At 35.1% G+C, this 13,750-nt stretch overlaps 1 protein-coding gene across 1 annotated transcript in view; it reads right to left on the reverse strand.

Moving 5' to 3' along the window:
* The window catches only part of LOC142351429 (uncharacterized), a 239,390-nt gene extending 226,891 nt beyond the window's left edge, over window positions 1–12,499 (reverse strand). The window contains exons 1-4 of the mRNA XM_075403475.1: window positions 12,495–12,499; window positions 12,053–12,272; window positions 10,598–10,866; window positions 6,197–7,018 (exon numbers count right to left, since the gene is read on the reverse strand). Of these exons, the coding sequence (XP_075259590.1) occupies window positions 6,197–7,018; window positions 10,598–10,866; window positions 12,053–12,272; window positions 12,495–12,499 (1,316 nt within the window). The remainder of the gene's footprint in view (window positions 1–6,196; window positions 7,019–10,597; window positions 10,867–12,052; window positions 12,273–12,494) is intronic.
* Window positions 12,500–13,750: the final 1,251 nt, after the last annotated feature.

Below are 13,750 nucleotides of genomic sequence, written 5' to 3' on the forward strand. Positions count from 1 at the left end.
TGACATTCACTCGTCATATTTTTTATCGGGTTGACTAACACAAAACATATGCTAAATTTTATTACCCCATACCCCATTAATGAAGATTAGTAGTTTTTGATTTAATCAAGAAAAACCGCCAATTTTCAACTTTTATTTATTCCCTATCAGTGAAGCCGCTTCGCAGATTAGTGAAACTGATTTGCAGATCTTAAATCATTACTCCTATAACTTCAACGTACTATTAATTATCACTCCTCTCCTAATCTGCGAAGCCGCTCCGAGGATCCGAGAAAGTGGTTCTAAGATCCTAACACTTTACTCATCTACCTTATTGTAAAACAAGCGCTTACTTGCTCCAAAAATCATTATATCAAGCAATTCCGATGTGACACATAAAAAGTACTCTCGGTTAGAACTGTTATAGCAAACTCTTTGGGTAATAGTTTCTTTCATAGCGTAAACCAGTTTTACAGTAGTGGATAAATAGTGCTATTTAGGTGCTTATTTTTTTTGGTTTTTAAAAAGTGTGATTTTATGCGTAATTCTAACAAAGTAGAGGATAAAAAGTGATATTCAGATGCTATTGTTCGTTTTTGAAATTGCTGGCTGAATAGTATTTTTATCTCGCAATTAACTTATTTTAACTAATTTCTTAACAAAAATTTATACGATTTTTGTTCAAACGCCTCCGAACGTCTGATATACAATAAAAATTTAAGCGTAGCTTTATATTCAGACCTAAATTTGCCGAATTCTCCAGATCAAAGATCAGCTACCTCAAATAGGACACAGCGTCTTAAAATGCGATGAAAACTATTTTTTAGCATCAAGGCAAAGTTTGGATAACAAAGGTTCTACGTTTATTTGATCAAAATACATTCACATCATTAATTAATTAGTGATGAACATAGAGATCTCTTGAGTGAAATCATAAATGTGGTCATTTACCTTTATACCAATGGGCTCTAAGGAAACATCTATACCATTTTTTTTATTGAGGATGCATCAATTTCATTTAATTTCAATGGTTTAATTGATTGTTTTCTCTTTTCCAGTAGAAAACTAATCATATCATTGTCAACTGCAAATACATCACCTTTGTGATCATGTATTGCAAGAGGTAATAAAATTTCCAATACTCTTAATTTTGTGGTGTTATCTTCTTGCAGTGTGAGCTTGTAGTGTTTCCTCCATATACCCATTTCGTTCCTCTGGGTACTCTTTTGAAATATTAAGGTTATAGACAAAGGATCAAATAATTATTCAATGCTACCAAAACACTCGTGTTGTCTTAGCATATCTGGGAACCTATTCCTTCTGTTCTCTTCATCCAGTTTGTTTAGTTCTATTAGTATATCTAGTTTACTCATAACTTATTCGATCTTAATTTCATTTGTCAAACTCTTAAAACACTTGATCCGCGAAGTGGCTTCAACGATTTCTGTATTTTTAAATAGTTACACTTTTGTCTGGGTCATTGACATTCACTCGTCATATTTTTATCGGGTTGACTAACACAAAACATATGCTAAATTTTATTACCCCATACCCCATTAATGAAGATTAGTAGTTTTTGATTTAATCAAGAAAAACCGCCAATTTTCAACTTTTATTTATTCCTTATCAGTGAAGCCGCTTCGCAGATTAGTGAAACTGATTTGCAGATCTTAAATCATTACTCCTATAACTTCAACGTACTATTAATTATCACTCCTCTCCTAATCGGCGAAGCCGCTTCGAGGATCCGAGAAAATGGTTCTAAGATCCTAACACTTTACTCATCTACCTTATTGTAAAACAAGCGCTTACTTGCTCCAAAAACCATTATATCAAGCAATTCCGATGTGACACAAAAAAAGTACTCTCGGTTAGAACTGTTATAGCAAACTCTTTGGGTAATAGTTTCTTTCATAGCGTAAACCAGTTTTACAGTAGTGGATAAATAGTGCTATTTAGGTGCTTATTTTTTTTGGTTTTTAAAAAGTGTGATTTTATGCGTAATTCAAACAAAGTAGAGGATAAAAAAAGATATTCAGATGCTATTGTTCGTTTTTGAAATTGCTGGCTGAATAGTATTTTTATCTCGCAATTAACTTATTTTAACTAATTTCTTAACAAAAATTTATACGATTTTTGTTCAAACGCCTCCGAACGTCTGATATACAATAAAAATTTAAGCGTAGCTTTATATTCAGACCTAAATTTGCCAAATTCTCCAGATCAAAGATCAGCTACCTCAAATAGGACACAGCGTCTTAAAATGCGATGAAAACTATTTTTTAGCATCAAGGCAAAGTTTGGATAACAAAGGTTCTACGTTTATTTGATCAAAATACATTCACATCATTAATTTATTAGTGATGAACATAGAGATCTCTTGAGTGAAATCATAAATGTGGTCATTTACCTTTATACCAATGGGCTCTAAGGAAACATCTATACCATTTTTTTATTGAGGATGCATCAATTTCATTTAATTTCAATGGTTTAATTGATTGTTTTCTCTTTTCCAGTAGAAAACTAATCATATCATTGTCAACTGCAAATACATCACCTTTGTGATCATGTATTGCAAGAGGTAATAAAATTTCCAATACTCTTAATTTTGTGGTGTTATCTTCTTGCAGTGTGAGCTTGTAGTGTTTCCTCCATATACCCATTTCGTTCCTCTGGGTACTCTTTTGAAATATTAAGGTTATAGACAAAGGATCAAATAATTATTCAATGCTACCAAAACACTCGTGTTGTCTTAGCATATCTGGGAACCTATTCCCTCTGTTCTCTTCATCCAGTTTGTTTAGTTCTATTAGTATATCTAGTTTACTCATAACTTATTCGATCTTAATTTCATTTGTCAAACTCTTAAAACACTTGATCCGCGAAGTGGCTTCAACGATTTCTGTATTTTTAAATAGTTACACTTTTGTCTGGGTCATTGACATTCACTCGTCATATTTTTATCGGGTTGACTAACACAAAACATATGCTAAATTTTATTACCCCATACCCCATTAATGAAGATTAGTAGTTTTTGATTTAATCAAGAAAAACCGCCAATTTTCAACTTTTATTTATTCCCTATCAGTGAAGCCGCTTCGCAGATTAGTGAAACTGATTTGCAGATCTTAAATCATTACTCCTATAACTTCAACGTACTATTAATTATCACTCCTCTCCTAATCGGCGAAGCCGCTTCGAGGATCCGAGAAAATGGTTCTAAGATCCTAACACTTTACTCCTCTACCTTATTGTAAAACAAGCGCTTACTTGCTCCAAAAATCATTATATCAAGCACTTCCGATGTGACACATAAAAAGTACTCTCGGTTAGAACTGTTATAGAAAATTCTTTGAGTAATAGTTTCTTTCATAGCGTAAAACATTTTTACAGTAGTGGATAAATAGTGCTATTTAGGTGCTTATTTTTTTGTTTTTAAAAAGTGTGATTTTATGCGTAATACAAATAAAGTAGAGGATAAAAAGTGACATTCAGATGCTATCTTTCATTTTTGAAATTGGTGACTGAATAGTATTTTTACCACCCAATTAACTTATTTTAACTAATTTCAAAACAAAAATTTGTATGATTAATGTCCAAACGCCTCCGATCGTTTGATATACAATAAAAAAATAAACGTAGCGTTATATTCAGACTTAAATAAGCCAAAATATACAGATCAAAGCTCAGCGACCTCTAAATACGACACCAGGTCTCAAATAAAGGTGAAAATTATTTTTTGAGCATCAAGGCACAGTTTGAATACCAAAGCTTCTAAGTTTATTTGATCAAAATAAATTCAAATATTTAATTTTCAGTCAACCCAACCGTTCCCTCAAAATATTAATGTCAAGGTGCTGTGGTGTATCGGTTATCAAGTCTTCTTAACACACAGAAGGTCTCCATTTCAAGCCTGCAGATAACCAAGGAATACTATTGAAAGAAAAAAATTATGTGTTTGCTTGATCAGACTTTCTAGACAACCAAAACGTTGAAAAAATTATTGCCGAAACATATTAATCTTGAAACGGTGTGCTGTAGCGTATGTAACTTCATCTCTGGTTTAGCTGCAATTAACTCTGCTCTATACGCAGAAGGTCTCTAGTTGAAACTTGGAAAACATCAAGGAAAGTTTTCAAAACAGGTGTTATGTGTATATTTGCTCAAAAATATGTTTTTAAAACATGCTTTTGATCAGCCGCTTCCCCGATTTTTACTCTCTTATACAGTATCCTCACTACTCAACGATCTTGACAAAGCTTTCTGTTCTAAGCCTCTAACATCTCTTAATCCATTACCTTCAGCAGTATTTTCTATATGTGTGTATTTGATATCCCTTTTTGTTTTATTGTCTTCTCCTCTTATATCTCGTTCATTCACATACTGATTAGTGATGAACATAGTGATCTCTTGAGTGAAATCATAAATGTGGTCATTTACCTTTATACCATTGGGCTCTAAGCAAACATCTACACCATTCTTTTTTTATTGAGGATGAAACAACTTTGTAATCATGTATTGCAATGAGATTTCCAATACCCTTAATGTTGTGGTGTTATCTTCTTGCAGTGTGAGCTTTTAGTGTTTCCTCCATATACCCATTTTGTTCCTCCGGGTACTCTTTTGAAAAATTAATGTTGTAGATAAAGGATCAAATAATTGTTCTATGTTACCAAAACACTCGTGTTGTCTTAGTATATCTTGGAATCTATTTCTTCTGTTCTCTTTATATAGTTTGTTTAGTTCAATTAGCAGTTCTAGTTTACTCATAACTTATTCGATCTTAATTTCATTTGTCAAACTCTTAAAACACTTGATCCGCGAAGTGGCTTCAACGATTTCTGTATTTTTAAATAGTTACACTTTTGTCTGGGTTATTGATATTCACTCATCATATTTTTTATCGGGTTGACTAAGACAAAACATATGCTAAATTTTTTTTACCCCATACCCCATAAATGAAAATTAATAGTTTTTTTTAATCAAGAAAAACCGCTTATTTTCAGTTTTTATCTATTCCTAATCAGCGAAGCTGTGGGTTCTAAGATCCTGATACGTTACTCCTCTACCTTATTGTAAAATCAGCGCTTACTTGCTTCAAAATTCATTATATACCAAGCACTTCCGATGTGGCACACAAAAGTTATACTCAGTTAGAACTGTTCTAGAAAATTCTTTGAGTAATAGTTGCTTTTATAGCGTAAAACACTTTTACAGTGATGGATAAATAGTACTATTTAGGTGCTTATTTTTTGTTTTTAAAAAGTGTGATTTAATGCGTAATTCAAATAAAGTAGAGGATAAAAAGTGATATTCAGATGCTCTCTTTCGTTTTTGAAATTGGTGAATAGTATTTTTTATCTCGCAATTAACTTATTTTAACTAACTTCTAAACAAAAATTTATATGATTAATGTCCAAACGCCTCCGAACGTCTGATATACAGTAAAAAGTTAAGACCTAAATTTGCCAAATTCTCCAGATCAAAGATCAGCGACCTCTAAATAGGACACAGCGTCTCAAAATGCGATGAAAACTATTTTTTGAGCCACATTCTCCCAAACTTTGGCCTGAACCCTATATAAGGAATGCTGCAATTGTCTCGAGTCGCAGCTCAGTCTAATGCGTTTCAGGTTCATACTCAGAGACAAAAAGTTTTAAATTTCGTACGGGTGCAATATTCAAACCTGAAAAATTTCAAAGTCCGTAGTTAGTCAGACGACAATTTCTCGTTTAATTGCTCCTCCAAAAAACGACTTTTCGAAAATTGTGCCAACCCTTGATTGTCGAAAAGCAGTATTTTAATAATTTTAACTGACATGAATACGTGCTTTATTTCATTTCTGATTCACTGTTAAATAATTTCATTGGCTGTTGATTTATTAGACAGTATTATGGAGCAATTCTGCTCGTAATCCTATAATATAGGACACTTAAAACACATGCACATGATAGTTTTAAAACCGCGAAATTCTGAGGTTCCAGAAAATCCTATGTACAAAGTCGAGGATTAAAAGGATGCAATCTCTTGGGATTTTGAAACTCATCACAAATGCGTGTTATAAGCAAATTTAAGTTACCCTGCAGAAGTCAATTCGCAAATCCAGCGTACATCTCGAATGCAACTCCTAAGAGGTTGTTGATAAACACCCGATGTTCTCAGTTACTTCAATCAGTACCGTGAGTTATATAATAATTACGTAAGTCTGTAAATTAACCTTTTGCTACTGATGACTTCCATCTTGGCTGCACTAAGATTATGTGTCGCGCAGAATAGCCCGGCAGTGCCCTCAGAAATTGTAGACATCAAATTGTAATTGCTCAAAAGATTCTGGTTCGAAGAGATTCCACTTGGTTGAACGGATTCTGTTTTGGATTTCTGCCAAGCTTGGAAAGCTCGCAACATTGCCAGGTGATCGGAACAAACGCTGGCTGAGAAGTGAAGAGAGGTGTCAAAAGCGACCTGAGCTGTAACCATATCATTGGCACTTAACAAACTTTCGTTGAACGGTCCTCCGTAGATCATCGAACACACAATGGTCAGTATTGGATCCAAGCATTTTAGAATGACGCTATGGATTGCTATCCTGCCAAGGTAGGGACTAATGTGCAAATCGGCTAAATACTTGCCCAGCTCAGTCAGTTCCTCGTTTTTGTCGAAAGCGTCCAAAGCTACTAAATTTAGGAGAGCATTTCTCAGAGCCTTACTCGGAGGTTTGTGAAGCGATTGGGCCAGAAACGTTTGTACAGGAGATGAGTGGACCTGGCTATTGTTGTTGTTTTTGGCAGATGATGGGGTGCCCTGACTCGATACCGTTATGTTGTTGTTGGAAGCAGAGTTTGGTGTCAACTGGATGTAGGGTAGTTTCGACATTGTGACCTGAAGTGGTGGTTTAGGCATCATTTCAGGAGCAGCAGCAGTTGTGTCCATAGATTGAAATGTGAACTCATTTGGGAGAAGTAACTTTGCATGCAGACATAATCTCTCCAAAGAACGCTTCTCAATTTGCGGCTCTACAGCCTTCACAAATGTACTCTCTCTAAAGCAAAACGATCTGTTTAGTCTGTTTTTATAAGCACATCGTTTTTTTCTAATGTTGAAGCGTTTGGGGCCTTTCATTGCTAACAATGACAATACCTCGTCACATTTCTACTTAGGTAACTGCTACCCTCTATGAAAAAAACAATTGAACGGTAAAATTAAAACATAGCTGGCAGATTGCCAGAAAACAGCCGCAATAGCTTCGTAGATCTGCAGTCTCAAAAAAAACAGTAAAAAAGACAGACTAAAAAAAATTCATTTTTCCATTTAAGGCTGATATGTTATATTTTGATTAAAAATCTGTATAAGTTTTTGCTGCATGTATTAGCTGCTCTCAAATAACCTTCATTTAGAGTGACACACACCCATCTGACCTTATCTCTTTGAATTAAAGTAAATAAAAGTCAATGTCAAAGTGAGGAAGTCATTTTTGAGAGTGAGGTAAGTCAAGTGTGACCAAAAAATTAATCACGCGAATGAACAAAAAAACTCGCGCTCCACTAAGAGCAAAAAATGACGTCACACACGCACTTCAGTTGAAATTGCATGAACGAATGAACAAAAAGCATATTTGAAGTGGTTGTGACGTCATATGGTCGTAACAAACGCGACCACGAAATAAAAAAAAACATAGCAGGACAAGTCCTGACGTACAATTCAAAGAATTTTCATTGACTAAACAGAAAACTAGACCTAGAACGGACTAAGAATGGCTTGGGAAAATCATTTAGAAAAAAATCCTATCCAAAAAATTGAAAAAACAGTAAATTCAAAAAGAAAAAATTGCCGCATGTGAACAAAAAAACCACTAGCGAGAAAGCGAGTTTTTGTTCAAACACCGTTTTCTCACTCTACTTTAAATTTAGAGCGAAAAAATTTCACGCCGCAAAACCACTCGCTTTTTCGCTCCACTTCCTGTTTCGGCGTGACCAAAATCACTACTCCAATTTGACTTCAGAATCATGAAAATGTGTGAACAGATCTTAAAAAAAAGACAGCGCCCCAATACAATTCAAATTCTTTGAATTGTAAGAAAACCAAGAGAAGGCTAATAATAGCCCCAGCTATCACTGTGCGGCTATTAATAACGAACAAAATTCGATGTTAATGTGGCGGTTTATTGCCGTGAGGGTTAAACTCCTAGACCCGAAAAAGCGATGCAGAAACCGTGGTCAACAGTCACCAATTAAAGGATGGATTTTGCCTTTCGTATCAACGAATAAATGTAACCACTGTCAGCGACTTGGATCATTTAATATTTCACAAACCTCTTCAGTTACCTTAAAATAATATTGTGCGGATTTCTTTAGCAGTTACCTTAGTAAAGACCAAATAACTAATTGTTCTAGTGAGCCATGATATGGGTTATTGTAAAACTTCTAATCGTCTTTTTGATCCTCAATTAGAATTGTTGAAATTAGGAAACTGAAATTTGATACTGCAACCGTGGACAACAGTGATGGTGAGGAAAACACTGACGATGAGTGTAATAAACGGTGACAAGATCTTGTCTTTGCTGTCAACGCTCCGTCACAAACAGGCATCTTGGACAATTTTTACGAATATTTCCATTTTTGAAGCAAGGTTGAACTAGTTATGCTTATTTTCACTGTAGTCCACGCACGCTTACAACTCTCACTAGAAAATTTTATATTATGGCCAAGAATGACATGACCTTTTCTGGAAAATTTTATCGATAAAAAATAATTGCATCGTAATGATAAACTGGAGACCATATTGAACAGAAATGCTGATTGCGCGGTCAGCCCCATCAGACGAGTAGCTTTTGTTAAATAAATCGAAGCCCGCTATTTTGCCCGCAATAAATCAAAGCCCGTTATTTTTATCAAAGTCCGCAATTCTGATTAGTAAGGTAACTAACAAACACAAATCGACTAACGTCGGATAGTTGCTCTCGAACGACGGGCGGGACCATTTCATTTAGATGGAGTGTAGCTTAGGATATTTTAAGGATGCAAAAATTACGCACCAAGAAGGGTTTGAACCAGCGCCCATCAGGATGCCAGTATGTCTTCTTATACACTTAGCTATAACAGCTTCAATTCTTTTCCGCCTTTATCTAAAGCGCAAAGAAGGTCCAGCAAAAATTTTGCATATAAAAGACAACACGTTTAGAGTAACTCCTTCAAACTTCGTTCGAGAGCAATTAATCATATCTTAACCATTAGTTTATCTAATGTTGCTGTTAATACTAAAAAGAGCTGCCTTCGACGAGTGGAAGATCTCATCAAATCTGTATCATTCTGAAATGGTCGATCAGTTGAATTTCACAGGTATCCTTGTAACGGCGGTAAAAACTGCTGGATCATACGCCAGAAGTTTTCGCTTAAATGAACTATGTATGATGCCCAGATTAATCTGCTGATAATTTTTCGGCAACTTTTCTTTTTTGCATGATTTCCTTTTGCATGATAAAACACGGCACTTCATGCGTTCACAATAACACACTGGCGTGCCAAATATGTTAAAAAATTCTTTGAAAAGTTGATTATTTCTGTCAATAAAAAGGCTGAAAAACATTTCCTGATGAGCACAAAACCCAGCAGTTATGTAACATACCAGCCAACATTTCTCTGTCGTGCACAGTAAAACCCATTTCTGTTGCATTTTTGTTGAAACTCATAATCTGTCATTTAATCACTTTTTCAATTAGTTACATAAAAGTAATCAAAATGTAGCCTGGATACCCTTCGCTCACCCGTAGTGGTATTTTTTATTGCACACAGTTTGACCTCTGTCAACTGTCTGTCAAAAATAAATCGACTAAGGTCAGATGAATTGCTCTTGAAGGACGGGCGAGGCAATTTAAACTAGAGGGAGTGTAGCTTAGGATATCTTAAGGATGCAAAAATTCCGCCCCCAAGAGGATTCGAATCAGCGCCATCAAGATGGCAGTCTGTCTTCTTAAACTAGCTATAACATATTCGATTCTCTTAGGCTTTTATTTTCTTAGCGAAAATATGATTTCGGAATAAGATCAATAAGGATCAAGCAAAAATTGAGAATGTTGTTGGATCCTTATCGAATGTTGTTGTTATTACTAAAAAGAGATGCTTTCGGTGTGAGGGAGATCTCACTAAATTTGTACCATTCTGAAATGGCCGATATCTTGCATTTTGCTTATGAGCAGTATAGTGATAGGATCACAGGTTTCCTCGTATCGGCAGAAAAAAGCTCCTGGATCATACGCCAGAAGTTTTCTCTTAATTAAACTATTTATGGTGCCCAGCTTAATCTCATGAAAACGTTTTGGTGACTTTTCTCAGATTTCTTATTGCAAGATAAATGACGGCACTTCATCTGTTTACAGTAACATACCGGCGTGCCAAATATATAGTTAATCCTAGGAAAGTCCATTATTTATGTCAATAAAGGAGGCTGAAAACATTTCCTGATGAACAACAAAACCCAGCAGGTATGTACAATGCCCCCAAAGATTTCTGTGTCGTGTACAGTAAAACCCATTTCTGTTGCAATTTTGTTCAAACTCATAATCTGTTATTGAAGCACTTTTTCAATTAGTATCAGAAAAATAATCAAAATGTAGCCTGGATACCTTTCGCGCAAATAAAGGTGCAAGAAGGTGGGCTGTGAATAAATTTCCATGCCATTTAGCCACGTAGTCTTTGCGCTCAATTCATGGGTGGGGTCAGCCGTAGTGGTAGTTTTATTGCCCATGGCTTGACCTCTGTCAGCTGTTTGAGATTGATGTTGATTGTTACACGATTGTGATCGTCTCAATTGACTCTCTCTCAATCTCAATTCTGATAGGCTGATCCAGTTAATGAATATACTCTCTGAGTCCAATTCACAGTCGTACACTTTCTATAATTAAAAAAATAGCTGTCAGATTGGCAGAAAATAATTGCGATAACATCACACACCTTCAAAGAAATTCCAATGAACGAATATTACCACACTGTTCTTATTGCCATCGAGAAGTTTTCAAACTCCGAGACGATGCCGAGAGGGCAATAACAACCGTGTAGTAATATTTTTTAATCGACTATTGTTGCGATTACATCAGTTGCACAACTTTGTCTCACTGTTGCCGAGATTAGACTAGGAGTTTATCACACTCTTTTATTTCATTGATTTATAAAAAAAATTGTTATTTATCTAGCATTGAGAAAATTAAATTATTATTATTATTATCACCACTGTTTATATAGTAGCTGTGATGACAAAAGTGCGATAGATTGTAGTCTAATGAAGAATCAGTTTCATAGTGTTAAAGGGGCGTTAACGTGTTACTTCACTGGTAAGTTATGCAACTGTTGTTATCACAACGCGAGTTGTCAAAAGAACCATAACCGACCAGCTTCGGGCGAATTGCTCTCAAACGACTGGCGAGTGGTTGGCTCCACCAATAGATAGCTCCGACTTAGGGAAACAAGCTTGAGCTTAATTGAGGGAGGTGGGGCAAAAGCAAAAGACTATCAAACGAGTCGTTAGTACAAAAAATTGCATCAAAAAAGACCAGCAGGACTAATATAATAGCTACAAACTGTTTGAGAGCAATTAATGAAACTTTTAAAACCATAGAGAACAAAAATACATTTTTGTCCTACTGATTGCTGTGATATCTTGAATTGATTTAGACCTTCAATTAGAGTGAGATATCTCCAATTGACCTTAATACCTCCAAGTAATTTAAGCAAAAGTAACTTTGGGAAAGAAAAAGTCAGATTTAGCGTTTCACCCCAGCTTAGTGGGAATATATTTTTACGCCCTCAAGAGCACGTGCTATTTTTTACATAGTAACGTGCTGCATAATAACACATAAACTGTAACAGGAGGTCATAAAAACACTGGATGTACCTAAACAGAGTAGATCCGAAAGGTAAGTAATTTCGAAATTGATGTATGACCACATGTAGCGTTTTCCTTTCGCTACATTTTGATAAGTAATTTCGAAATTGATGTATGACGATTTGATAAGTAATTTGATAAGTAATTTCGAAATTGATGTATGACCACATGTAGCGTTTTCCTTTCAGAATCAACCTACCTCACGCTTCAGTCCAGTGTCAATGATGTACTTTACATTGGGAGGCAGCTGTGGTCCACAATGCGATGTTTTTGATGCCAGTACAACGTTCACTTTGCTTTTGGACACATTGCTGTGATCACTGGCACTCTTGTAAACACTAGAAGGTCCAGTGGATGATGGAGCACATTGCTTCTGGCTGACAGGTGTCAGCGTTTTGTGAAGCAAGTACAAACTACATCTAAATACACAATCAAGTTTCAAAGACTTTCTGATTCTTTTATTAAGTCAAGTTAACTCAATTGTCATTTCTTGGTGTGCATTGGGTAGACAGCAGTCAGCACAACAGCTCATTCAGCTTCTGTAAAAGTACGCACGGTATAGTTTTCTAGGCCAAAGATTTCAAAAAAACAAGGGAGGGGGCTTTCGGAAAATGACTTTCAAAACATGAAAGAAATTATACCTCATCGACAATTTTATTGAAACCCGTACTTAGAGATTAGTAGAGTTCTACGAGCACTGAGTAGACACTTAATGCCCTCAGGCTATACAAGTTTATCCCGTTTTTGATTAAGAAAAATCAAAAACGTCAGACCAAAAAACAATCAAGCAAAATTGCACAAAAAGACAAAAGGACCCTAATTATTAATGAAAACTTTTCAATTAAGAAAAAAAGAAAATGTACGACACAAAAAACATAGCTGGCAGATTGCCAGAAAATAGCTGCAATAGCTTCCCAGATCTGCAGTATAAAAAACAGTAAAAAAGACGGGCCAAAAATTTACTGTTTTCATTAAAAGATGAGATGTTATATTTTGATTAAGAATATGCATAAGTTATTGCTGCTTCTATTAGCTGCTCTCAATTAACCTTCAATGAGAGTGAAATATACATTCACTTGACCTTATAAATTCGAAAAAGTCAGTTTTAAAGTTAGGAAGCCATTCTTGAGAGTGAGTTCAGTCACATGCGACCAAAAACCTGATCACGGGAATGAAAAAAACTCGTTCCACTTAACCTAGACTCACTTAACCTTATCTCTTTGATTTACAGAAAAGTCCATTTCAGAGTGAGGAAGACATTTTGGAGAGTGAGGCAAGTCACGTGTGAACAAAATTTAATCACGCGAATGAACAAAGTCACTCCACTAAGAAATAAAAATGAAGTCACGCAGGGAATTCAGTTGAAATTGCATGAACGAATCAACAAAAAGTAGAGTTGAATTGGTTAGTACATCATATGGTCGTAACAAAAATCTTGACGACGAAATAAAAAACATAGCCAGAAGGATTCCGGAAATGGCTCGAAATCATATCCTCCGAAAAACTGGCTTTAAAAAACTAATTTATACTCGCAGAAGGCATCTATGCGGACAAAACAACAGTCTTAAGTTAAAGAACAAAAGAAAATTTGCCTGAAAAAATTACATGAAAAATTAGGAAAGTTCACTTTATTTTCCATGTAGTACAATTACACATACAAACGAAAACCGCTGACCATGCAATGAAAACAATTTATCCAATCACAGAATATCAGTCAATACTCAACGATCTCACTAAAACGAAAAGGAGAGAAAAACGAGAACAATATTTGTAAAATTTCTTATTTTTTGTCATATTGTATAAAAATTGACAACTTTGTAGCAAAAGAAACTTCTTTATAGTAAATGAAAACTACAGGAATGAGACCTTAATTTAATTACCAATAAAATTCAATAGA

Source organism: Convolutriloba macropyga, chromosome 1, assembly GCF_964194025.1.
Source record: "Convolutriloba macropyga chromosome 1, txConMacr16.3, whole genome shotgun sequence".
NCBI lineage: Eukaryota > Metazoa > Xenacoelomorpha > Acoela > Convolutidae > Convolutriloba > Convolutriloba macropyga.